The 26,370-nt window shown below is 45.3% G+C and overlaps 1 protein-coding gene across 1 annotated transcript in view; it reads left to right on the forward strand.

Moving 5' to 3' along the window:
- RAB38 (RAB38, member RAS oncogene family) overlaps positions 1–12,564 on the forward strand; it is a 56,602-nt gene extending 44,038 nt beyond the window's left edge. The window contains exon 3 of the mRNA XM_066587139.1: positions 12,352–12,564. Coding sequence (XP_066443236.1) covers positions 12,352–12,504 — 153 coding nt within the window. The 3' untranslated portion in view covers positions 12,505–12,564. The remainder of the gene's footprint in view (positions 1–12,351) is intronic.
- The last annotated feature ends 13,806 nt before the right edge of the window (positions 12,565–26,370 follow it).

The following is a 26,370-nucleotide window of genomic DNA, read 5'->3' on the forward strand; positions in this document are numbered from 1 at the left end:
TTCGACGGGATCTAAAAAAAAATTGTGAAGAAATCTTTCATTTTTTTTCAGTGTAATTACGAACTCTTCAAATTGAGCCAATGAAATCTGCACCAAAATCCGCATTAAAATCTGCGCTAATACTGTAGAGCTGAGCAGAGGGACAGACACAGATGAACAGCAGCAGTCTGTGGTTGATTGATGCTGCCTGCATGACTGCGGTATCGGGAACCATTACCGAGAAAGATAGATCCAAGGAAGCAAAAGATCTCTCTCCCCCCCCCCCCGATCCCCTCCAGAACCCCCCGCTCACCCCCACGCTCCCCCCCCCCCGAATTTTCACAGACGAGCCAGCAGTTACTCGAAAAAAGCGATGCTCTCTTGAGTAACTGCCCTTACCGAGCATGCTCGCTAATCTCTAATTACTAACCCATCCTCAGCCCCTGCGATCCTTGTGATCAGCCTCATGATTTTCCCAGTCTGTGTTGACAGTGGAAGTCAGGTGATTGCTGACTTCCAATTAGAGGCTGCTGAGCCACCATTCAGAGCTCCTGGCATCATGGCGCCTAGGACGTGAGCGCTGACGCCAGGAGAACGGGTGGTGACACTGCTGTTTCTGATTGGCAGGTAGTAGCATCACAGGACTGCAGAGCTGAATCACCAGAGCGAAGGACAGGAAGGCATTCTTTGTTTAATTGTTTTAACCCATTTGACTTGAATTTTAAAATGCTAAATTGTAACCAGATGACCCCTTTAACTGTCACCAAACTAGACAACCAGGAATGCTTCCACTAACCACTTCCCACTCCAAGACCATCTGGGATATTTTCTTTACTCCATCCCTGACAATCCTTCCCTAGACCATTAGGGGCAAATAATACCTTTCCTGTCCAACGCCACCAGGATCTACTTCCGAACCGTCCTGTTTTTCATGGCAGTGTCCTGCAGAACAGGCCACAAAATTAGTAAGGTTGTGCAAAAAATGCATAAAAATGAGTATTCTTGGAGTGTTCTATGGACATTCTTGGCTCGATCAAGGCAATGTGAAGATGCTGACTAAATGCTAAGTGGCGAAACTCAAGTCAGATATCACAAAACTGCAAGGAGCCAAATAGTGTACATCCAGACATCACAAGGAATATATATGAAGGATGTACCACCGGCTAGGAGTGAGCATGCTCCAGCAGTGCGCAGATGGACAAATATGTAGGGCCTTGTGTGCAACTCCATCGTACCAAGGAGAGCAGAGTGTGCTTCCCTGCAAACCGGAAGGCTGAACCAACCTGTGAGGCCTGGAGAGGCTGGGTCCAGGAAATAGAAGTCGCCCAGCGGTGCAGTTGTGGCCATCCGGTGAACTTTAGTGGAAACTTGAAAGAAATTAAGCAAGCCTGGTTACCGTTACTAAAGAGTTCAGCATAACAAGTACCCGCGACTATGTCACCATTTCAGCCTTCTGTGACTTCCCGGCACAAGGCTCCTGGCAAGGCTTGTGGCTAATTGTTTGCTGAGCGGTTACCGATGTGTTGGGTACCACAGATATACTTATTAGAGGGTCCCCCAGAGTTACTCCATGCCAAAAAAAATGGTTGAAGTGGATGAGACCTACCCCTTAGACCACTTAAATTCACAGGGCGGTGATTGGTTCTCTGAATAACATCAGGGGGGGAATTAGACCAATTGGGTTAGCCAGATGAACTCTACAGGGTGGTACAGGAAAGTAGTCAAGGTTGTAGTAAGACCTTAAGCAGACATCTGGTTTTTCTGTCCATGTATTGTATGGACAGCACACGCCCCATTATAAGGTTCTACATATACAGACCCATGGTCCTTGTTAAAAAAAATGTCTGCATGTCCTATTCTCATCTTCTTTGCAATGGGCATGGTTGGTACACATTAGACATGGCACTGCCGAGCGCCCATGTGCTGACTGATGTGAGTTGCGTGTGAGTTTCAGCTTTGTGAATCTGGACATACAGTGGTCAAGTAGAAGCTGAGTATACGGTACAGTATAGATACTACAAGGTAGTACAAGAGAGTCGTCGGACAAGCCAAAGTTTTAGTAATGGTAGTCAAGAATAGTCGGAGAAGGCGGATCACCAGTAGTTCATATTAGGCAGGAATCACCTATAGCTGGTACTGAGGTCAGTGTGGTGCTCACCCTGACTGGCCGGGCGGCCATGCACTTGCCGTAAGTGGTAGTATGACAACAGGCTGAGGTGGCACAGCGGCTGAGAGACATACTATTCTCTTCCAGGTCCGCGGCATGGCACTATCATCACGGCTTCACGCACCTTAGTGCAACGGTTACACAGACTGTCTCTCTAGTCTGTAATTTCGGAGCTCCGCAGCCCAGCCGACTCACCACACCTTAGGCGCAAGATACAGACTACACAGAATGCGGAGCATCACTACCATCTCTCATAGTTTTTTCTTGGCCTGTAGCGTGCCTTGCCACATCAGTGCAAACATATTACACAGCATAGCCTAATACTGAACCCCGCATAGCCGGTACAAAATATACGTGCAGGTTAGCATTTCTTAGCACATCAACTAAAACCGTAAAGTCACCATGTAGAGGTACTCCTGAGTCCATGTTAGTCACACAGTCATTGTCCATCAAATGTGCGCAAACGTAGGGCTAGTTCACACTGCCGTAGTGCATTTCGGTCGTGCAAATACATTGTGTGTTTGTGCAATCGAAAATCCCTTAAGCCCTTCGGCCCCTCTGGCGTGTTTTTGTGTGCAGCGCGTATTTGCGCACACAAAAGAGCACCCAAATTGTCAATGATTTTGTGCATATATGCCCAGTGAATACGCAGGTTTTCTACTAACGTCATGCACATTTACGCACGCCCATAGATTTAAATCGGCTCTTGCAGTGTGCAAATATGCACGAAGATAGATCATAGCACGCATTGTGTCATGGGATCGCACGTCACGTGAAAAAATATGCTCATGTGAATGACGCCACCGACATAATGGCTTCTATCCACTGGGTATTACGTGCACAAAATTTGTATGAACAAGCCCTTAGTCATCGGAAACTGGCTTCACATATCTGCCCTCTGTGTCTCTGTGTCTTGTATCCATGACGCCATCGGCATCGTCTAGGACCAAGTCCTATGTGAAGAGACTCCCTCTCCTCCCACGCACTGCGAGGTTCTTCGACCCGGTGATCTCTGTAGCCGGCACACATGGAACGTTGCCCGTTCAGTCCCACTCATCAGGTCTCTTCTTTTGCATTGCTTCCCAATATGGGGACAACGCCAACAAACCAATGAACCAATGGCTGCCACTACTCTATGTGGACCTCTCCCACTTCTACCAGCTACATTTCGGACCTGGATGGGGCTGCTCTCAGTGGGGTCTTTACAGTAGGGGGAAGTGCAGCAGTACTACCCCTTCCACACTTTATATGTGTACCTCTGGGCATCCCTGCCAACCCCATCGACAGACTTGGCGGCTGGCAGGACCTGATGGCATCGTTGGGGCGCAGCTAGTTGAGTCCATCATTATAATCATCCATTTAGAACAATAAGTGTCCCTCACCATGAATAGGCAAGTGCAAACGAGGTCTGGGGTGTATTGTTTGTTTAAGCTGCCTGCTGCCATTGTTAGAAGTGATGCGATCACCGCTGGTATACCAGAAATACTTCCCTCACCTCCGCTCGTTTTCGCCTGGAACAATAGTGAGGATTTTTATAGTACCCATTGTTCTCGGCTCATTCTTCTGATGAATCCCGCTCTCTGGTAAATAACTGCGCAGTAATTCACGGCTAAATTTACAGGACTTTGTAATCAGCCGACTGGATGTGAAATCAATAGTCCTGTGTTTCATAAACGCTCGGCCATATTTACTGGCAGATTAAGCACCGGCTGCTTGTCTTACTGCGAGCGTTTAGCAGAAACATGAAAAGCAGCTCTGCGGAGGAGAAGCCGACATTAAAAGGGGTAACGTACAAAGAAATAGTGGAACTCTTCTCTACTAGCTATTGGGGACACGGCAGTTGTTTCCGTAAAACACCTTATTGGCATGGACTATGAGGAGGATATCATACTGAATGAATCCTAGAATGGTAGAGTTGGAAGGGACCTCCAGGGTCATCGGGTCCAACCCCCTGCTCAGTGCAGGATCACTAAATCATCCCAGACAGATGTCTGTCCAACCTTTGTTTGAACACTTCCATTGAAGGAGAACTCCCCACCTCCCATGGTAACCTGTTCCACTCACTGATCACCCTCACTGTCTAATATCAAATCTGTGTCTCCTCCCTTCCAGTTTTTATCCCATTGCTTCTAGTCTTTCCTTGTGCAGATGAGAGGTGCTGCTGGTTTGGTGGGTGTCCGGCCGAAGCAGGGCTGACGTAGCCTGTAGGTGCAGTACAACGTGATACCCAAGAGTCAGTTCACCCTTTGCTGCAGCTCAAGTAGTTAAAGGGGTTGTACCAAAATCTAAAGTTATCCTCTATCTTCAGAATTGGGAATTGCTTTATGATTGTGGTGGTCCAACCGATTAGACCGCTAAAGATCCTGAGAACAGAGATTCCAATGGTCAATGCATGAATGGAGTTTAAGTCACGCATGAGTGCTCGTATTTGGCAATCAGGGTGGGCTGGACCAGAGGGCAGGGCTGAGGACCCTACCAGGCCTGTTCCCCGTTCTGTGCTGGCATCTTGTCGCAGCCCCTTCTACTGCTGCAGTCATGACTTGCACTGCACTTTCTGAACAAACCACCTGCAGCGCAAGTCATGACCTCAGGCAGTCCTACAGTCTACAGGACCGACAGCCGAGGCCAGGACTTTCTGTGTTCGGACGCAGGCGGTGCAATGCATCATTCCATCTTTTTTTTGTTATTTTGGGGCTATTAAAGCAGCAAAATTGGACCTTGGAGGCACTGGGGGCACTAATACTTTTAAGGGAGTACTAAGGGGCACTATAACTATTAAGGAGTACTATTAGTATTAAGGAGAACACAAGGCGCTACTACTATTAAGGGGGCATTATTACTTTTAAGGAGGCACTTGGGGGCACCATTACTACTGAGGGGGCACTATTACTATTAGGTTTGTACCAAAATTGCCAGTTATTCCCTATCCATAACTTGCTCATTGGTGGGATTCAGTGTCCTTTGTCCTCCTCACTATGGGGCTACTGAGGGAGGAGTAGGCTGAATGGGGTACTAGTTGTGTAAGCACACTAGTACTCTATTCACTTTCAGCGGGACTGCTGAAATGCCCGAGTGGCCCATAGCTAATAATGCCTCCTTTTCTGCCCCACTCATAAAAAATGCCAACCTCATAATAGATAAGGCCACCACTTCTGCCTCCGTAACTAATGACAAGTCAACTCTGCCCTCGTAATTAATAATGCTGCTGTTTTTGCCCCTATAATTAATACTGTTCCTGTAATTAATAATGCCCCCCTTCTGTAGGCATAATGGACAAGGCCACTGTAGGTAAAAATGCCGCTATAAGTAAACTGCACCCATAGGTAATAATGTCACCGTTTCTGCTCCGTTATTAATAATGCTGCCTTTCTTGCTCCTCATTATTTTAGATGCTGCATTTTTCTGCCCCTGTAGTTATTAATGCCTTCTTGTCTGCCCCTTATTACACAAATCTGCCACTTCTTCTTTGCCCCCATTTCTTCTACTTTAAAAAAACTAATGTATACTCCCCTCCTATTCAGGGCCTGCAAGCCACTCCGGACTGCTCTTCTGATCCTCCTTTCTTCTGGGGTCAGCATGGGTACGTGGTGCCCAGTGCAGGGGTAAGGGGTAGATACCCGTGCCTTGTGTTTCATGTGTGCAGTGCTACTTCTATATTGTTCTGAACTGTAATTATGCCTTATATGTATATACTAGGTATACACTGTAGCTTTAAGGGCAATGTGTGTGGGCCCGTGCAGATGAACGCATCTAGGCTGCACCTTTACACAGGAGACGTGTTCTTTAGCCTGAGGAAGGGGCTGCATCCCAGAAACGTGTCAGTGTGCTGGTTTCTTGTTTAATAAAGAGCAGTCAGTTGTACCTTCCTGGTCCCAATAGTGATTCACGGGAAGGGTTGCGCCATTAGCCCAGTATTTCCGTGAGGGTTCAGCGCCTGTATAGCTGCTTTTCTTGGTACCATTTTGTGGTATATATAATGTATATATAAAATAGTCGAAAAACTGAACAGCTTGTTGAAAAAAAATCATTGGAACTGAACGCATCCTTCCCCAACATTGTCGGCCGGCATACCAAATCAGAAGGGTTCTGCAGACATTCCTCTAGCATCAGAGGTTGTTACTAGTAACATCCCGCCCACCAGAAGAAGATTCCTGCTTCTTTTAGCTACTCCTTGTATATACATGAGGTGGACTAAAACATGGAAACACCATTCGAAATGTATTAGATTTTAATCATTAGCACTGAGCTGCCCTTTCCACCCCTGTTTGGCTGAGAGCTGTCCCACCAAATTTGTGTTTACTCCACCTCTTGCCCTGCTCTGGGTGGTTTTGGGAGCCAGTTGGTAACAGCAGCTCAAACCCCCTGATCAATGGAACTTAGTTACCAAGTACATTTTCACTTCTGCCCAGCAGCATCTGTGTCTTATTCCCTCCACTTAAAATCAGTCTCTACCCGTCTTATTGAAATATGATTTATACTCCCATGTAACTTTCCTACAGTGTTTCCATATTTTCCTCCCCCCCCCCCCCCCCCCCGTATAGTGATCACCAACTACTGTAGGAAGTCTGATAGAGACGAGAACTACATCTCCTACAATGCAATACTGCAGAATGCAGTTTATTGATACTACTGGATTCTGAGAAGCGATCGGTATCAGACCGGCCTCACACGAGCGCAACTGCACCTTCACTGTACTTTTTCTGCTCGCAGAGTGTAATCATTTGTGTGCGTCAAACGACGCACTGATTGAAATGGCTAATTAGTTCCAGATGCGTTCTCTTTCAAGCAGACTTCCGCAGTGTTTTACGCATCTCCTTGCATATTCTGTGGGCATTTGCGCCGCCCTTTTGACCTGTATGAGAACCTTGGCAGCGCAAATATGCAGAAAGATACGGCATGTTCAATTTTTTCCTGCACAGCCCAAAATATGGCATGTGAATCAACCTATTCAAACCAATGGGTTCTATTCACTGCATATTGCGTGCACAACTTTTTCATGCACAAATACGCTCATGTGAACAAGCCCTTATTCTATATGCAGCTTTAGATGTGACTAGAGCACATAAACAATGTCTTTATATATACTGCCTACACACAGTGCTGCACTACATTTCTTTATGTCAGCAAGTAACTGTCGCTCCCCGGCTTCTACAGCATGATGGGACCTGTAGTCCCCCAAGAGTTAGACATAAGTCCACATAACACCTGCATCAGATGTGAGACCCCGCAGTGGGAACACCGAGACCCCTCATCTAGTCTCCAGGGTCCACCTGAACCCTTGTGATGTTTGGGAGCTCGAACTATTTTCAGCTGTGCATTCCTAATCTCCGCTTAGCCGTGTAACCCCGCTGTGCGGCGCCGGCGTCTGATTGGCTCTTTGCATTCATTAGATTTTCACAGCTCTCTGAAAATGATATGTTACGGAGTTGTGGAATCTGGGAAGCGGCCTCAACCCCCCGCCCCCCCATCGCTTACATCCCCCCACCCCCACCCACGGTGAAATATTCCCAGTTGTAGGGGCTTGGGCGAAATTCAGCTGTTGGATATGACTTTTTCCTGGTAACAAGTATGTGGCAGAGTTGAGTTTGTCTGGAACCGTTCCTTTTGTGCAGGGAGTATGGGCGCCTTCACCCCAACATTCTTTTGAATGGATTCATTCACCCAAGCGCTTCTTTCCCGGCAAGAGAAAAAAAATGGCAGCCAGCTCTATATTTTGGTGTTCCCTCGGAGCGCCGCGCCCAATGTTTTCAATGAGACCTTGAAAGATGTGATGTTTCCCATTGATGCCACGCACGTGAGGATCGCAATTGCGCAGATGCATTGTGATTTTTAATAAAAAATGCTTCTCATCACCGTGAAAATCGTACGTTGGCAAGCGCGATATTGGTCCGCGTTTCTCAGCCCAATATCGCGTTCGCCCATGTGAATGTAGCCTGGTGATGCTTAAGCACATGTAACGCCATCTATGATTTAGTGGCCTGCAAGCCTATATGACAGACAGAACAGTGATATCATGATAAGGCGGGGTCACGCGGGCGTAAGTGCATCTACGACCTTGCATGGCAGATTTGCGCAATGAGTATGGCATATTTGCATGCACACGTGTGTGTTTTACTGTACTTTTTGCACATGCCAATCATCCAATCACGCTCCCATTCATTGAAATGGGCAATTAAGTTAATTAGCTTTTCATGCAGAAAACTCAGCACAAATATTCCCTGTGTGATACGGGCCTTAGGAACCTTTCAGACGGTGCGGAATGTTCTGAACAGCGCTGCCGTCCCTGGATTCTGCACCCAAATCCACACTGCGAACCGCGGATCTTCATGTGGGACGGCCGGCAGCGCTTCCATCGGAGCTTCACAGAAGATTTCATCCTTTGCTATGAAAGCTTTTAAATCTGCAACATATCCACACAAACTCCATGGAGAAAGCACTGCGCCGGGCAGAGGCGTAACGTGAAACTCCCGGGCCCCGATGCGAAACTTGTAACAGGGCCCCCAACTATAATGCTTTACTCATAGTACTGGGTCCCTATATGAGAAGAGAGGCCTTATGGGCCCCCTAAGGCTCCTGGGCCCGGGTGCAACCGCATCCCCTGCACCCTCTATAGTTACGCCCCTGGCGCCGGGTTTGTTCGCTGCCGCTTGGAATTTGAGTAGATTTGCTGCAGCTTTTTGGAGCATCAAGGTATGTTCATGCATCACATTCCGCCACGGAGTTTACCACACGGAATCGCTACAGAAATCTAATGCTAATGTGCTGCAGTTTTTGCTGTGGATCCGCATGTGGATTTAGTCCTATTCATGGGCAAAAGCAACAGGTGGAATCTGTCTTATGGTGGCCGGGGATTGGCTGAGCGCTGTGACCAATCACAGGCAGGGCTCAGCTGTAATTGTTATATTTTAAGCCCACCCCCCGAAAGTCATTGCTGCAGGGAATGCCTTCATCCCATTGCTTCCATTGCCAGCCCCATTGAAAGCACTGGAGTAGCATTGCAGACCTCTGCCACAGCTGTGGCAGAGGATTCCTTCATCCTGACAGGGATGAAGGAATCCCCTTCCATAGCTGTCACAGATGTGTCAGGGGAGCGCGATGTACTCCCTATGTTTTCCATGGAGCCAACGCTACTGCCTCCAGCCCCATTGACAGCAATGGGCGATAATGCTGATTTTTTATAGCACTGCGAGCCTTGAGTGAACACATCGCTAATGAGAATGAAACCATTGAAAATCACTGGTTTCATAATCATGCATTTTCACTCACTCTCGCATCGCAGGAAAGTCTATCGCCAGTGGGTGTGAGCCCTTAGGCCATGTTTCCACAGGGCAGAGATGTACCATTGGTGCAGATTTAGATTTTAGATCAGCTGCATAGTACTGTGCACCCCCTCACCTCCAATTCTTCACGCTCTCAGCACAGCCTTTCACCTGGTGGCTTGTAGTGGGCACAATGCCGCTGGTCAGGTGATGCCACTTCCGCCCCATGGGAAGGTACCTTTGGAGGTAAATTCTGCTAAGGAATCTGCTGTGTGAATATACCTGTAACATACATTAAGGCCCCCTGTCCACGGGCGTTGCGGGAGCCGCCGCCGAATCTCCACCGGTCAGCCCTATCTAATAGATAGGCTGACCGCGGAGAGTCGGGGCAGTTCACAGCATGCTGCGAATTGCCCGCCATGAGCGGAGAATCGCAATGATCCTCCGCTTGTGGACAGTGTGCTGGCGCTTTCCATAGCAGTGCTATGGGAAGCTTCAGAGGACAGGCACCCTTAGGCGTTTTAGTGTGGATCCACATCAAGATCCATGTCAACCGGCACTATTGGGATCTGCAGCTGATTCACCTTGTGTCAGCTGATTTCAGCTACGCTTTTTCTGGGAAATTGATCTGGAATCACATCGCCGCCTCTTAAGATTTTCTAGCGCCGCAGATGGCAATAGGAGTTTCTAATGCTAAAATTGCATTACACGAACATCACAATTTCGCGCGCTGCAATGTTATACATCGGAGGCTCTGTAGGGAAAGATGGGTGGAAAAACTGCAGAAAGATAGCACAGGCAATGATTTCCAAATCTCGCAACATCGCAGGACAGGAAACATCGCAAATGAGAATGAAACCATTGAAAATCATAGTCCGAGCAGGGCGCTTCAATGTGGGGGAGACCACGGGTTATCAGGATGGTTGTCACGGGTGGCTCTGCAATCCCTCCCAGCAATGGCAGCGAAGGGCCTGGCTCGGCTGCACACGGTGGCAAAACGATCAGTATAGTAAACACAATTCAACGGTGGTTTGTCACGTGACGCCAGCACCTCCTCAGGTATCTCGGGGGTAATGACGAAATAACAGACACGGGTCCTTTTAGCTCTAGTTTGCAAACTGGATGTACACAATTTACTAGCTTTTTCTGCAAACAGTTGTACAATAACACAATGGCAGACTTGCAGACTATGGCCCCCTGCACACGGGCGGAAATTCTGCGGCGGGATTTCCCACAGAATTTCCGCCCATGCCCGCCTGCATAGGATTGCATTAGATAATGCAATCCTAGGCAGACAGACGTGATTTGTCCGCGTGAAATCACACGCGGAAAACAAATTGCGGCATGCTCTATTCCCGCAGCGGGGTCCAATCCGGCCGTCTGCGGGCGGCCTATGGCAGACTTGTAAACAATGGCAGCATACCGTTAATAACGTTGCTTCACAAATCCAGTTCAGTACATTTAACACTTTTCTCTACATCGCTCTCTCTATTTATTCCTAGAGGTAACCTACCAATACTCCCACAGTCCTAGTTATCTGTTGGAGTGTTTGATCTGAAGACTTTACGGTAGTAACTAGAGATGAGCGAGCGTACTCGGTTCGGGTGTTTTTGCACCCGAGCACCGCTTTTTCGGAGTAACTGACTACTCGGACGAAAAGATTCGGGGGGCGCCGGGGGGGCGGCATGGTGGAGCGGGGGGTAGCAGTGGGGAACAGGGGGGAGCTCTCTCTTTCTCCCCCCCCCCCCCACTCCCCTCTGCAAGGATTCAGTGTAACTCACTGTTAGACGGAAAGGTCCCAGTTTGTTTCTGCATGCTGTGGGTTGAGTCAGAAGCTTATTTAATCCTGGCTTCCTACCCCAGGCAACATTCTCTCCCTCTGGTATGTCTGCGGAACACCTCCTGCACGTCCGCCTCCGACAACACGTCTGCTCTCTTCCGCCTGCTAACTACAACTCCCCTTCTCTTGCTGTCTCTTTCCCGCACTTTCAGCTACTCCTCCGCCTAACATCCTGTCTCGCCCTGAGCTTTTTCCCGCTCTCCCGACTCTCACCCTTATTTCTCTACCAATCAGTGTCTGTGTGATAACCAGCCAATTAGCAGACAGCTATTGCCAAGCAGTGAGTTTAGCTTGTAGAAAGGGGAAAACAGGGGTTTTTCCAATGTACGACACCTTCTACGTCTCTGACTGAGCATATAGACTATTGTTTACAGGAGGATGATTATGTGGCTATTCTGGAGGACCCTCTGGGTCATTACAATAGGTTTCATGATTATGCATTTTTTTGCTCACTCTCACATTGTGCAAAGATTGTGCTATTTTCTGGCCAGTGTAAAGGCAGTCTTATAATGCTCTTTAAAAAAAAAAAGCTGCTTTGTGATTGGTTGCAATGGACAGATTTGCATTCAGATTTAACCTCAGTCAATGGAGCAAATCTGTGTGTGGCCGACATGTGGATATGTGAATTATTTTTTTCAGTGGTGTGCCAAATTCGCATACGGAAAAATCTATGCTGTATGAACTAGGGTGCGGATTTCCATAACATTGCAGTTACCAATGCGAATTTCAGCACGAAACCCGCACTGAAGTTGCGCTGTGCAAAAATATCAAAACGATACTGCCATACCATGTCCAAAGAATAGTGCCGTCCGTACACTGCAAAAATAACAGCACAGTGCCTAATAATAATAGTGCCCTGCAGTATCCCATAATATGACTGCTGCTCAGCGATAACAATACCATACAGTGCCCAAAAATAACACCGCTATACAGTACCATAGTTAACATACTTAAGCAAGGCCCATGACAAATGCAGCACTGCTATTCTTGCTACTGTAATTAGAGGTGAACTTCCCCTTTAATTGTGTCATTAGTTTGTAATTATGTTAAAATATGGGCAGATATTTTAATTTTTAAATTTTAATTCTGCTTTTTAATTTTTGCAGGAAAACATTAACGTTGACGAGGCCTCGCGGTGTCTGGTGAAGCACATTATTGCTAGCGAGAGCGACCTAATCCAATCCGTGGAGCCGGATGTCGTAAAACCCCAAATGAATTCCTCCAAAATACCTAGTTGTTCTGCTTGCTTAAAGTTCTAATTTGTATTATTATGTTTGTGTTGCCTTGGGTAAGTTGTTAAATAAAATCCGGTAATCGTGTTGTGGTGGCGGTAATGATTCTTCCTGATGACTCACGTCTCGCAGGCAGTTTTACTCCATGCATCAAGGTCGTGTCATGTCATTTCTCAAGACGTTAAATGCCGTTTCTGTAAGAGAGTCTTAGGTTTATGCCTCGGAACCAAGAAAATTTGCAAGATATATTAAAATTTATAGTGAGATTTGATCGAGACAAAGTCAAAAACAAAAAAAAGTTCCTGAGGCGCCATCTTCAGGAGAGGTAAGGCACTGCACTCTGTGAACAAAAGGATATTTCTTAAGACTTGATGGGGCCAACTTACTTAGAGCAGCATTTCCTATGCCAGTCTAAGTGCGGTTTGCCCCGATGCGACAAATGTATTAAAAGCCACAAACTTCTTAATACTTTTGTTGCATCTAGCAGCATCTCCATGCGCCAAACTGAAAGCCAGGAGCTGGCGTAAGTTATAGCTGAAATCTATGCCAGCTCGTAGCTATCATACAGTTTAGCTATAATTTATGAGAGCTTCTGGTGTAAATTATAGTAAATCTGACAGGCTGTGCATGGCCACACCCCTTAATACTAAGCCCATCCCACTTTGTTTTGAAAAAGTGGCGGCACCTTGTGTTAACCCTTAGAAACTTACAATTTTGACACTTACAGCAAAATTGCAGCTTTTTGATGACACAGTTTTGACTATACCAGATGATGCATATGGCCCATTAAGTCTGATATATGTTGGAGTAAGATATGCCAAATTTATTAAAAGGTTTACGCCTCTTAATAAATGTGGCACACCATCGGCAGATGTATTGAGAGAGGTGAGCGGGTGTAGATTTCTGCTATAATTGGTGCTCATTTCTGTTGTAATTAACAATAAATATGTTGGACTAATGCTGATACCGCTCCTCCTGGTTGACACCAACCCACTTTTCGCACCACTTGCCGGTGAAAAGAGTGAAAAGTCACAAATTATATGTTACGATCGTGTGGGCAAACTAAGCACAGGGCCCACACGATCGTATCCAAAGAGGGCTGTAGGGATGCACGCACACAGGTTGGACACGGTATTCACACGGGTTTCAGGCAACTGACCCTGTGCTACACGGGAGGATGGCATGGCTCTACCTAAGCGGGGAATTCACCCCAATAAAAGGTGGCCCAGACGTCTTCGGATCAGGGCCCTAGCTGATCCTAGGAGTCACGCACCACAACAGGATATATACACATGCCACATGACAGAGACTGAACAACAGGACACACAGAGCCGAAAACACAGCACACAGCAGCCAAAATGCAACGACTAGTAACAGATGATAAGCTGAATATAAATACCAGGTTATAGTTGACATTTTGTACAAAACGTGGAAGCTAGCGGGCCAACTTCACGGCTCCTGGTTATACCACTAATCCCTACACCAGGAGTCCAGCAGAACCAGACACAGATCACACAGCGCACTGCACCAGGACAGGACACAGATCACAGGTCATACAGCAAGCTAACACAAAACTGACAGAAAATAAACGTATAAACAGACATGAACCAGCACACACTTCAAACAGATGAAACTCAGAGCAAGTCTAAGTGTCCTTATACAGGGGGGGATAGACAGTCAGCCACTGAGCTGGCATAGGGAGCAGTGTCAGGGATCCACCACCTGACACACAGAGAGAGACATAAGACGTTTGGAGGCCGCACCTGTACAGGGGGAAGGAAAGAGGAGCTGCATGTGCTGTAGACCAGGACTATAGGTGCCCAAACCACCTAGAGGGAAGCATTGAGACAAAACCAGACCTACTAGCAACAGCCACGGATTCATGACTGCTCACTCTGGAACCCAGACAGAGACTGACAGGAGCAGGGTTTATATGTGAGCACAGACCCAGGGGATTGGCTAGCAGGAAGTACCACACCCAGCCAGCTCAAACAATTAACCCTCAACCACCTGTAGCTGTGCTGCTAGGAAGCTTAGCACTACAGATCCCAGCAGCACACGTAACATTATACCAATATTAGGGGCACTTTTTTCTTTTAAAAGAAGCACTTAATACTTGGTTTTTGGACACATGAGGGGAGGATGTAGTAAAAAATGGTACCTTTTCTAAATACCGAAGAACCTACATACTGTAAATCATGTGGTCCCCAACCTTCGACCCCCAGAGTGTTGCAAAACTACAACCCCTTGTGGCTACCAATGAGATTTTAGTAAGAGCCCATTTCTGTGATGCTCCTTAGATGCCATGGTTACTATTGACTGCAGCATCTTAGAGGTTGAATGTCTGAGTTTGAAAGATTTTCTAATCCTAGCCATTACAGTAGGAACCTGGCTCTCAATCTCAGCCGGGCTCCCGTGTGGATCATGCAGGTATAGCTTCTGAGCCCGCAGGATCATCAGGACATGGTGTTATATCCTTTTCCTTTTAGAAGACTAAATTAAGATGTAATAGAAGTTCCATTTGCCAAAAGCGGTTAAAGAAATTAAAATTCTAATATTCTTTTTTACTAACTCATGGGGCAGGCTTCTGCTGCAGCCAATCGCCTTAAAGCGGGAAGGACTGAGCTAATCTAATGTTCTCTGGAATAAGATGTACCAAAGTTATTAAGAGTCACACACTAAATAAATTTAGCGCACCTTTTTCCTGTCTGTTGCCAGAAAAGCAAATCTGTGTAAGCCCCTCCCACTTAAAAAAAATGTTGGTCGTAGAAAAAAATAAAATAGTGGCTTGTGGCAAAATTTCTGACTATTTTGCGCCATAAAATTTTTACATTTAGAATAATACATTTGAATCCATAGTGTTCCTTTAAAAAAACACCTTAAAAAAATGTTGACAATTCAAAATACTAACCAGTATGGTAAAAGGAAGACGCCTCGTGATTCTCCCAAAGACATAAATGTGAAGTGAGAGATGCCAAGGAGCAGTACAGGTGATACCCCCCCCCCCCCCCAAGAGCCCAGGAAAATAAGGGACCTGCTTAGTCACCCTCCTCTACAAAGTTAACGGGTAGTCCCATCTCCGACTTAACCCTTTCCAATCCACTGTCTGACATCTGAAGACATTCTAATTGAAGGCTGAGCAGCTCCGATGTCGGAAGACGTCCAGCAGGGTATTCTTACTGTATATTTCTGGCCGCTCTGTTGTGGGGGGCCTCTCCAGCATGTCCCATACTGCAGTACTGGCTCTCGCCAGCAGACAGCACCATTGTATAATGCCAGAAAGAGAAAGCCCCCTAGGAAGCCCTGAATTCAAAATTGGATTGCAAAGGGTTAATGGCATATCCATAGTATATGCCAAAAAAGACTGATAGGTGAGGGTCCCACGTGCAACTATTTTGAGCTAGGGCCCCCCACCATGGTCAGGAGGACAGGAATAGTCAAGTGCTAGGCGACTCACATTGAAGTAAATGGAAGCTAAACATTGTAGTACAGCAAGATACTCTGTTTCAGTAACTCGGAAGTTGTTTTCGTAACTTCCATTGACTTCTACAGGATTTATGAAAACAGTGTAGCTTAGCCAAGTTCGGCAGTTTCTGGCATCCCACACTTTATAATCAGCGGTGGGAACACCAAGTTAACTAACAATATTCTGGATGCCAACAGACACCACTAGGGGGAGTTTAAAAGTTTACTGAAGACAGATTTGTAATTTAATGGGAATCGTATAAATGTATGCAATGCGTTCCCTCTAGTTTGTGGGTGACAGGACTATTATATTGTATAGTAGCCCTGCATGAAATTTTTTGCTGTGGAAATTCGTCATGGTCACTAGAAAAAGAAAACAGTCTGACAAATTCAAAAACATGTCCCGTAAAATGTTACTTGCACCTTTCAATCATTTTCGGAATGAAAGACGAAGTAATCAAAAGATGTGAACAGGCAAACTCTGATTCATACAGAAATATCATTAGAGGACTCGCTGAAACATCCACCGGGTGATGACAGTTTTCATTTGCAGGCACTGAGACATGTTCATCCCCAGTGGGGAGACAACAGAACATCTAACAGGTTCTTCTGATGTTATCAGCAATCCTCCAAGTTTAATTGATCTTAAAGTTGTAATTGAAGTCCTAATTGGGGCACCAGACTCTGCATGAAAGCTGCAAGAAAAAAAATCAAAAACATCAAAATGATTATGGGAAATTAGAAAGAGTTACATGAGCGTGTTGGGAATTATGTTTACAGCCCCCATGACTGAGAAGCTTTACTGTTAAATTGACCTTAGGGGCACAATTCCCCTATGGTGAGGGCCGTAGGGGCTGAAAAAGTGACAACCCATCGAAAATGCCTTTTTAATCTTAAGATCTGACATGAGGGAATAATCAGGAGGTCTCCATTCACATAAGATGGTCTTATGCCAAAATTGGTGGGTGTGGCCAAACTTCAGTTAAAGGATGGGGCTGGGGTGAAGGGGTCTGGCTGGGGCCCCTTTAACAGGAAACCCTGCATGATATGGTGGGAGAAGGCGCCATTGTTATTTTTAGTTTTTTCAGAGGGTTTTCGTATTCCGTCGCTAGAGCATCAGGTTCCGTTTTCCGTTAAAATTTTGCGATCGGCACTGCAGTACCCAGTGCTGGAAGGAGAAAAATTGTGTAAGGAGGTATCGTTCGACCATATGGCGGGCCCATTTGTGGCCCCTCCGTTCTCTAACTTGGTGGTTTCCCCGTTGGATGTGGTTCCGAAGAGGGAGCTGGGAAAATTTTGTTTAATACACCATCTGTCATATCCAAAAGGGCAGTCAGTTAATGGTGGGATGGCTCCCGATTTGTGTTCGGTGGTTTACATGTCGTTTGACGCAGCGGTTAAGTGGGTGCAGCGGTGCGGAAAAGGGGAGCTGTTGGCAAAGACTAATATTGAGTCCGCGTTTCGCCAGTTGCTGGTTCATCCAGAGTTCATTTGTTGGGGTGTGTTTGGGAGGGGGAATATTTTGTAGATAGGTGTTTGCCACTGGGCTGTTACATTTTTTCCGTGTATTTTGAGGCATTTACTTCCTTTTTGGAATGGGTGATTTGGCACGTGTCAGTTTGCAGTCGATTTTGCATTACCGATACAATTTTTTGTGTGTCGGCCCTGTGGGTTCTAGTGTTTGTGCTTCACTTTTATCCACTGTGCAATGGCTAGCCAGGAAATTTGGTTTCACATTGGCTTCAGAAAAAAAAACAGAGGGTCCGGTGACGTGTCTTAATTTTCCCGATATCACGATCGATACGGAGAAAATAGAATGCTGGCTTCCAGAGGACAAATTGGAGTCTTTGTGGCATGATTTGCAAAAGGTGTGGGAGTCCAAGAAGATTACCCTTCGTGACTTGCAGTCCTTGTTGGGTAAGCTGAACTTTACATGCTGGATCATGGCAATAGGGCATGTTTTTTGTACAAGGATGGCGGGGTCGACGGCAGGGGAAAGAGGGGATCATCATTTCGTTCGTGTGTCGATGGAGATCAGGGTGAACTTTGCATTGTCACCAGTTGTTTGGGGCGTTACATTTGGCGGTTGTTGTTTACTAAGCAGTCGGAAGAGAATTTTGATTGTGAATTGTTTACTGATGCGGCTGGGTTGATTGGCTTCGGACCTTTTTTTAAGGGCCAATGGTGTGCTGGTCCTTGACGGGAGGAGTGAAAGCAGTTGGGGGCAGTGAAGAATCTAGTGTTGTTGGAGTTGTTTCCGATAGTTGTGGTGGTGGCGCTTTGGGGGAAGTGGTTGAGGAACAAGAAGGTGCGGTTCCATTGCGAGAATCTGGGGGTACTGCAAGCAATTAATGGAGTTACGGCTCGCTCACCTCTGGTGGGGGATTTGTTGCAGTATTTGTTGTTGGCTTGCTTGCCATTGAATGCTTGGGTGGTGGCAGTGCATGTTCTGGGGGTAGTCAATGGTATAGCGGATGCTCTTTCTCATTTCCAGTGGGATCGTTTTCACGCTCTGGTGCCAAAAGCGGAGGGAGAAGGTCTGCCTTGTCCACCGGAGTTATAGAATGTGGTCTACGTGCAGTGGAACAGCTGCTTGTGGGCGTACAAGGCGGCGTGCGGCCAGTGGGAGCAGTGGTTGAGCAGAGGAGGAGTTGTCTGAGGGTGACAGGGTGGTGGCGTTACTTGGTTTTTTGGGAGATGCAGTGGTACAGGGATGGTCGGTGGCGAAGGTGAACAGGTTTGTGGCCTCAAGAAGGTATCGAAAAGGCATTGTGTTTGTTGGGACTATGCAGGCTTAGGTGTAAGCCGTGTTGGCTGTGGCGGGTGGGGGGTCCTTGGAGTCATTTGAAATTGGTTAGGGGGGAGTTGGGCGGGCACAGTCTTACCTACTAAGACTACCTCCTCTGTGTAATTTGAATGGTGTCTGGTCCGCTGTAAATTAGCTAGTGGGGGGGTGGGGGCAGTAAACGCCCTCCGGCCATGAGTTACAGTATAGTTGGCACCCAAGGGCAGCTTGTTGTGCCCCTGAGCCTGTTGGTATGGTTGGGGGCAGTGTTCGTGGTTGTGATATGTTTAGCACCAGATTTTGCGGCTCCAAGGACTCCCCCTCGTATGTGTTGATATTTCATAAAATTTTGTGTTGAGTATGTTAATAAATTGGCTTCTGTGGCCACATTTGTCCAAAAGAGAATGTGTATGTGTCGTCACTGGGGAGTGGGGGTGGCTGCAGCGGAGGGTACTCTGGCCTCCCCGGGTCATGTGTATGAACACCTTAAATGGTCACTAACCTCTCAACAGACTTTGCATAAATCAATAGTACAGGTTCAATATTAAGGTTCTTGTAATATCTCTTATCAGAGAAAGTGCATTTTTCTCCAATTATCAGGCTCCTCTCCCTCTCCCCCCCCCCCCCCCCCCCCCCCGGCTCTCTTCACATCTTCATCAGATTATCCCATTTCCCTGTTCCATCATAGGAAAAATACTAAATCAGCAGGGAACAGTCCGTCACATGACAGAAGCAAACGGTGTCTGACAGACCTTGTTTTTAATGGTATCTGCCACGTTTCTGTCATATCTGCATGCTGCACTATTTTGTCTAATATCTTGTGATAGAACTGTGCCAGAGGCTCTGAATGAAGCCACCAATGCTGAAATGAATTCTGAAAAACAGTTAAAATCCATCTTCATAGACAAGATGCACCAAGAGATTAGTGAGAAATCAGATTACATGCTACCAATAGAAGTCTATGGACAGAGCAGGCAGAAAAGTGTAAGAGAGAGAAATGTAGAGTAACAATATGTAAGGCTGAAAAAAGACACATGTCCATCCAGTTTAGCCTATTATCCCCCAATATTGATCCAGAGGAAGGTAAAAAAAACAATGAGGTAGAAGCCAATTTTCCTCATTTAGGGGGAAAAATCCTTCCTGACTCCAATCTGGCAATCTAAATAATCCCTGGATTAACAATCCTTGAAGTTATTATTATTATAACATCTAATATTGTATCGCTCAAGAAAGACATCCAGGCCCCTCTTGAGAGAGACACAGACATGCCACTGCAGCTAATAATACGTTTTTTCCATCACATCTACACTGCTCAGTAGTTCTCTACAATGTCCTCCTTGCTGTCCTCCAGGCTCTTTTCTTGTATGAACATTCCGAAGCTCACATGTAATATGTTCTATTAGAGCATTTGAGTAAATACAGGGGGATTCAAGTTTTAGGACTACTATCATATTAGCTAAAACAATTAGGCATTTCAAAAAGAGGCACTCAGTTTTGAGCAATGTTAAAGCAGAGCTCCTTAGGCTCATGAGAGGAACTGATTTTGAGGACCACTCTCCAACTATACAGAACATGTGTGTGTCTACTTTTCATTGCACCATAATTTTTGCCGTTATTATTGTACACACAGGACAGATAATCAATTAGTTCTAATAGGTTATACGGAATTTTCCCGTAAGAAATAGACCCAAGTGGTAAGTCATTGGCTTCAAAGTGACCTCCAAACCTGGTTGTCTTCTAATGAACCGTAGGGACCTATCTAATATAAATAAGCCTACATGCTTTTTCTTACACCACATTTTGGCCCCTTTGCTGTAACTTTGGTGTATGATGTTGGTGTCAGATGACACACATGGTCACCGGTGCCGTAAAATCATCACATGTGAGTTTAGTAAATTCAGAGATCTGTCAGGCGGGTTGAAAGTTACAATGTTAAGTCTATGGGCAGCGCTGAGAAAAAGCAATAGAGAGACAGTGATAGTGAGACAAACAGAGAGAGATAGTGTGACAGACAGAGAGAGCAATAGAAAAACAGACAGAGAGAGAGAGAGCAATAGAGAAAACGACAGAGGGAGAGTGATAGAGAAACAGAAAGAGCAATAGAGAGACAGACAGAAAGAGAGAACAATAGAGAGACAGAGATAGCGATTGAGAGACCGAGAAACAGACAGAGAGAGCGATAGAGAGACAAAGAAACACAGCGAGAGCATAGAGAGACAGAGAGAGCAATAGAGAGCAATAGAGGAACAAATAGAGAGAGATAGCAATAGAGAGACTGAAATAAAGAGACAGATAAAGTGCAATAGAAAGAGAGTGATAGACAGAGAGAGACCGATAGAGAGAGAGAGAAACCGATAGAGAGGGACAGACAGACATAGAGAGACAGAAAGAGAATAAGACAGAGAGACAGAGTGATACCAAGACAGAAAGAGAGAGACAGACAATGAAAGAGACAGATAGAGAGAGGCAGACGGAGAGACAGACAAACAGAGAGAAAAAGACAGACAGAGAGAGTCAGAAAGACAGACAAATAAAGAGAGAAAGACAGACAAACAGAGAGAGAAGGACAGACAAACAGAGAGAGACCTGTAGGCTTTTTTATATTAGATATCTGCTCCAAATACAAAGTGACACTTTAAATAATCACCTAACCAAGTAGATTTAGAAGCCCACAACCACCATTTCTGAAACATTTTATGTTCGCGTAGCAAACATTGTGTCAGTCTAGTTATTATATCTGTAGTGTCCCAGAGTGAGAGTGTTATGTGATGTGTGATAGTTATGTATTGCATGTGTGCTGATGTCTGTGCTGTGTGTTGAGTCAGCCTATTATGTCAGGTATCTGTAATACTCATCCCTTTGGATTGTCATGTTCTGTTGTCTGTGTTGTCTTAGACAGTGTATGCAAGAGTGAATGTCTGGTGTGTGTAAAATGTAACAGTTTGGTCTGTCATGTGTATTGTCCTTCCTAACCTGCGTGCACGTGATTTGGTGTGAGTCAGGTGCTAGGAGGAGTTTAGGTAGAGAGAGGGGGGAGTTGAAGTCTGGAGTTAAACGAGAGAGAAGATGGACATGAGAGCTGTAGTCGGGATGTAAAGGAGGAAGTATGTCTGGAGCTTCTCTGAGCTTAAGCTCAGGCCCTGCTCCATGGCCATGGGAGACCTCGCATCGGGTGAGAGTGAGTACCACGTTCTGTACTCATGGAGTTGGAGATGGAGAGTGTTTGTAACTACCCTTTACCAACCACGCTGTCAAGTCTGCGTGAGTATGTGGTCAGGACCGACTGCAACTGAGAGACTTAAGGCCCATTTACACCAGCCAATTATAGCTAAAAAATCTCTAATCGGCGATCGTTTTAGCGATAATCGGTGCGTGTAAATGTGCGCCCATCGGCTGATCGTTAAATTCAGTCCAGCATAAAAATCGTCACTCACTTTTATTAGTAGTTCTCCACAGGGGAGTGCTGATAGCATTTGATAGCAAAGGATCTGAGCGCAGATAATAGCCTTGGGCTATTCAGCGAAGGCTTTATTTGCACACCTAATTGGTATTTAAGTAGCTGAGTAGCTACTTAAATACCAATTAATTTTTATGCAAAATGATCGCTCAAAGCTGTCACTCAAACTGTCATTTGAGCGATCCTTGAGCAATCATTGGCCTGTGTAAACCAGCCTTTATTAGAGGAAAGTGAGAGTGGTTGTAGAGTGTACCTGACAAGTAACAAAAGCAGGGCTGCAAAGTCCCAACAGATAACTTAGACTGCAAAGAATGCAAACAAAAGTAAGAAGATGACTTCTGGATACAAGCTTGTTCAGGAAAGAATCCTCCGACCTCGGAGTAATTTGCATGGTAATGTTTTGTAAACCACTGGAGAGCTTACAGTAAAGAACAGCCGTGTACCTCCAGTTTAAAAAGTTTAACTCTTGTAGACTCTATTTATTTCATCTGGACTTCATAAAGGGGTACTGGCGTCACGAGGAAGACATAAGGTAACAAACTTTATTTAGCACTGTTGCTATCAAAGGCGGATACTGCGTGCAGCTGGCTTATTGTACTTTGGGTCATTTGGGAGTTGATGGTAGAGCTACCGTGACATAACCACCATCTTCCTCTCCCATCGCTCCCCACCAAAAGTTGGCCTTGCCCACTGCGTATCAAAACCTGAGATTACAGGGTGGATCTTCTGGCACTCTGGTAGGTCAGTCCGAGCCTGCCCAAGAGGAGCTATCCCAGAGGACCTGGCATGTCTATTTCAATCAATGGATGGCCCTTTGAGTGGGAATTAGAATTTAGTAATAATCATTTTTAGTGATCTCTTAGTAACTTTTTCTGCCTTTAGTAGCAAAGAAATTAATTTTTCATCAAGCACTAAAATACGTGGAACATTCTCCGTCTCTCGTCATACATTGTAATGATATTGGTCCTTACCCCTGCAGATCAACAAACAAGTTTACTGGAGACCTGAACTAAAAATGAGGGGAAATGTTTGGAAAAAAGTGAAATCTTCTCTGTAATTATCGTTAATCATAGTAATTTATTGGTATGAAAAGAAGGATCTGTTGTGTCAAAAAACCCTCCAGATGAAATCATTCTGTAAACATAGTAATTAATTCTCTCTCGGCATATATACTGTAGATTTGTAGAAGAGCACTTCAGTACATAAAACGGAGAACAAAGACTAGTATGCAGCAAAATTAACAGAAGTGGCAAGAAATTAAAGCAGTTGTCTGGTTTGGAAAATCTATTTTCTAATATGGTACCTCTTTAGGGAATTCTGAGTTAATAGAAGGGAAGCTTTTATTTGGGACTTTCCAATTATACTAATTTATAATGTGCAATATAGGGGATGGAAGAATACCTACACAGCGCCACCTATTGGAAGATGTGGAGGTACTTTTTCATCTCCTATTCGCAAACCTTTTGTAACATAATGAATGTGGACCCACTGTGCCACCTACCAATTTGGCTTTGAGCTACTCCTGAGGACTACTCTAAGAGGTCCATGGTCTTCAGCCTTTAACCCCTATTTGAGGGACCTGATATTCACTGCAAGAAACTCCCAGGTTGTTTCTCTAAAAGCAGTCTCAGTGCAGTGATAACTTACCCAGCTGGGCCGAAGTGCATCAGAGCATGTGAACGGGCAAGTAGTTCAGGGTAGGCAAAGTTCATGCAATGCAGTAAATCATGCTGGACGTCAGTGCAGGTTACAATCAAGCAAGATGTAATCATAAAACAGACTGAGATCAGGACTAGAAGAGTTCGGGAAAGCTGGGTATACAAACAAGGGTCAAAAACCAGTTGGCAAGCAGATTATGAGAATATTTTCACTAGGAAACATTTGCTAAGACATTCTCCAGTGGGGTAGGTGCTTTAATTAATCCAGGAAACTCTTGGATAGGCTTGGGCCAGGAAAGTTGGGTGTGCTCTTTAACCCGTTTAGGACCAGCCACAGTAAATTTACGGCGGCTGGTCCTGGGTTTAGAGCACCGCCGATAGTAAAATTACGGCGGTGCTCTAAGTCTCCTGCCTCTGCAATCAGTCAGAGGCAGGAACGGGTTGTCAGCTGTTAGTGAAAGCTGATAACCCGGAGCAGAAGGCAGGAGGGGTTTTTAACCCTTCCTGCCTTCTGCTTCCCCGATATACAGTGCTCAATGAGCACTGTATGGGGAAAGTGAAAGTAATATGTACTTTCACTACGGGAGCCTCGGGGGGTCATGTGACCTCCTGGGATTCCTTGCTACTGCAGAGCTGGAGGGTCAGACTAGACCCTGGCAGCTCTGCAAGTGACTACAGGGGTTGCTTTCCCCTGTAACTGGGGCTCCTATGGACACCCTAGCTACAATGGGAAAGTGTCAAATAAAGAAAAAAAAATATGTGAATGTCCCCCAGAGGTCTTATATGACGTCATGGGGGACACAGATAGTAAAAAACACAATTACATAAATAAGTAAAACAAAACAATAGAATAAAACAACAATACATACATAAGAGAGAGAATAACACAAAGCAGATGCCAACAAAAACCGTCGCCGTATGCGCCCTGTAAACCAAAACTATACATACTATATATCAAAACGTCCGAAACAAACAGAGGAGCCCATTCCCATACTTTATTTTAGTGTAAATATAAAAATAATTTAAAAAAAAATTATAAATGTTAAAAAAATGATTTTTTTTTAGCTTCTTACCAACAATAAAACTAAAAAACGGGAAAAAAGTCAGTGAAAAAGATATAAAAAATTAGTCCTATATGTCACGGGAAAAAAAACGTAGCAAAAATAATTTTGGTAGCTAAAGGAAAAAACAATAGAGCAGTAAAACCGCCACATGGGTAAAATCCCTAAAAAGTGTCTGGTCCTTAAGGTACAAAACAGCTTGGTCCTTAAGGGGTTAAGAGATGGGCCGAGCACATGTGCACCCTACAGGCATTGCAGAAGCTGTAGACGCGCCTCCAGCAGTAGTTGACAGGAATAACACTTTTTACCCAGGGGATATTGTTTGGCCTACATAAGACTCTTTACACAAACATGGCACTCCCACAAGGAGAAACTTTATTTCTCCAGACCCACTAATTTATATTGTGATAAGGGTCACATTGATGTGGTTCTGGTTAGCCGTTGCAGCATCTGTGCACCTATACTCTGCATAGGAAGAGGGCAGCTCCAGACTGCACACAAGCTTTACTGAAAAATACCCCTCTTAACATCTACTACTTATCCTGCATCCTCAATATCTCCCGGACACTGAGAGTGCCATCTAGTGGCCACAGTTGAAGCAGCAGCAGCCACAGTACAAAAAAGTTGTAATTCTGGGACCTGTGCAAAGATTGTGACTTTTTCATGCCAGAATTCTGACACAAGTTGTTTAATACATTTCCCCCAATGTATATGTAACCCCTTATTATCACGAGATGTGCTAAGACAAAAATGTACATTTAATACCGTGTGCTAACTCATGCATCAAATGAAAAACAAACATTCACGAATTGCAAGCGGTTACTTCACCACAGGCTTCACAATAAAACAATAGCAGGGGGACAAAAGGAAAGAAATGCTAGTGATGGGGTACCCCCCTTACACAACCCCCTTACTTTTAATGTGGCAGTCCCTGCCAATGATAAACATTTTTCTTGGTCAACAATTTTTGTAAACAGTTTTACAAATACAAATATGCAAACATTTAAAAGCGGTTCTTCAGCATAACCGTTCCATTATGGTTAGTATACGAAACAGTAACCAATCAAATCCAGCGCGCGAAGTGTTAACATCAGTGCTAGAATTCTTTTAGCAAAACTTTGAGGCACTCGCTTAAAAAAGAGGGGGTCGGTTCTAGAAATCATCAAAGAGTCTTGATGTCAAGGAATGCCAAACAAATGGCAGCGTTCTCCGTAGACACGAGGCTCTATAAACTTAAAAACAGCTATTGTAATAAACAAATCCAAAACAAGATGGGGAGAGAGATGGGGCAACGCGTTTTGGAGGGGGAATTCTCCTTTATCAAGCACATGATTATTACAGGTGAGATGGCAGATCCGATTAATATAGTAACATATCCTCGTTTTGGCGGTGACGTGGGGGCAGGGTGAACGTAGTTACATCTTTACAGAGGCGTACGTGTTTATGAACTATCATGCCTGGACATGC

This window comes from Eleutherodactylus coqui, chromosome 1 (genome assembly GCF_035609145.1).
Source record: "Eleutherodactylus coqui strain aEleCoq1 chromosome 1, aEleCoq1.hap1, whole genome shotgun sequence".
In the NCBI taxonomy this organism is placed as follows: Eukaryota; Metazoa; Chordata; class Amphibia; order Anura; family Eleutherodactylidae; genus Eleutherodactylus; species Eleutherodactylus coqui.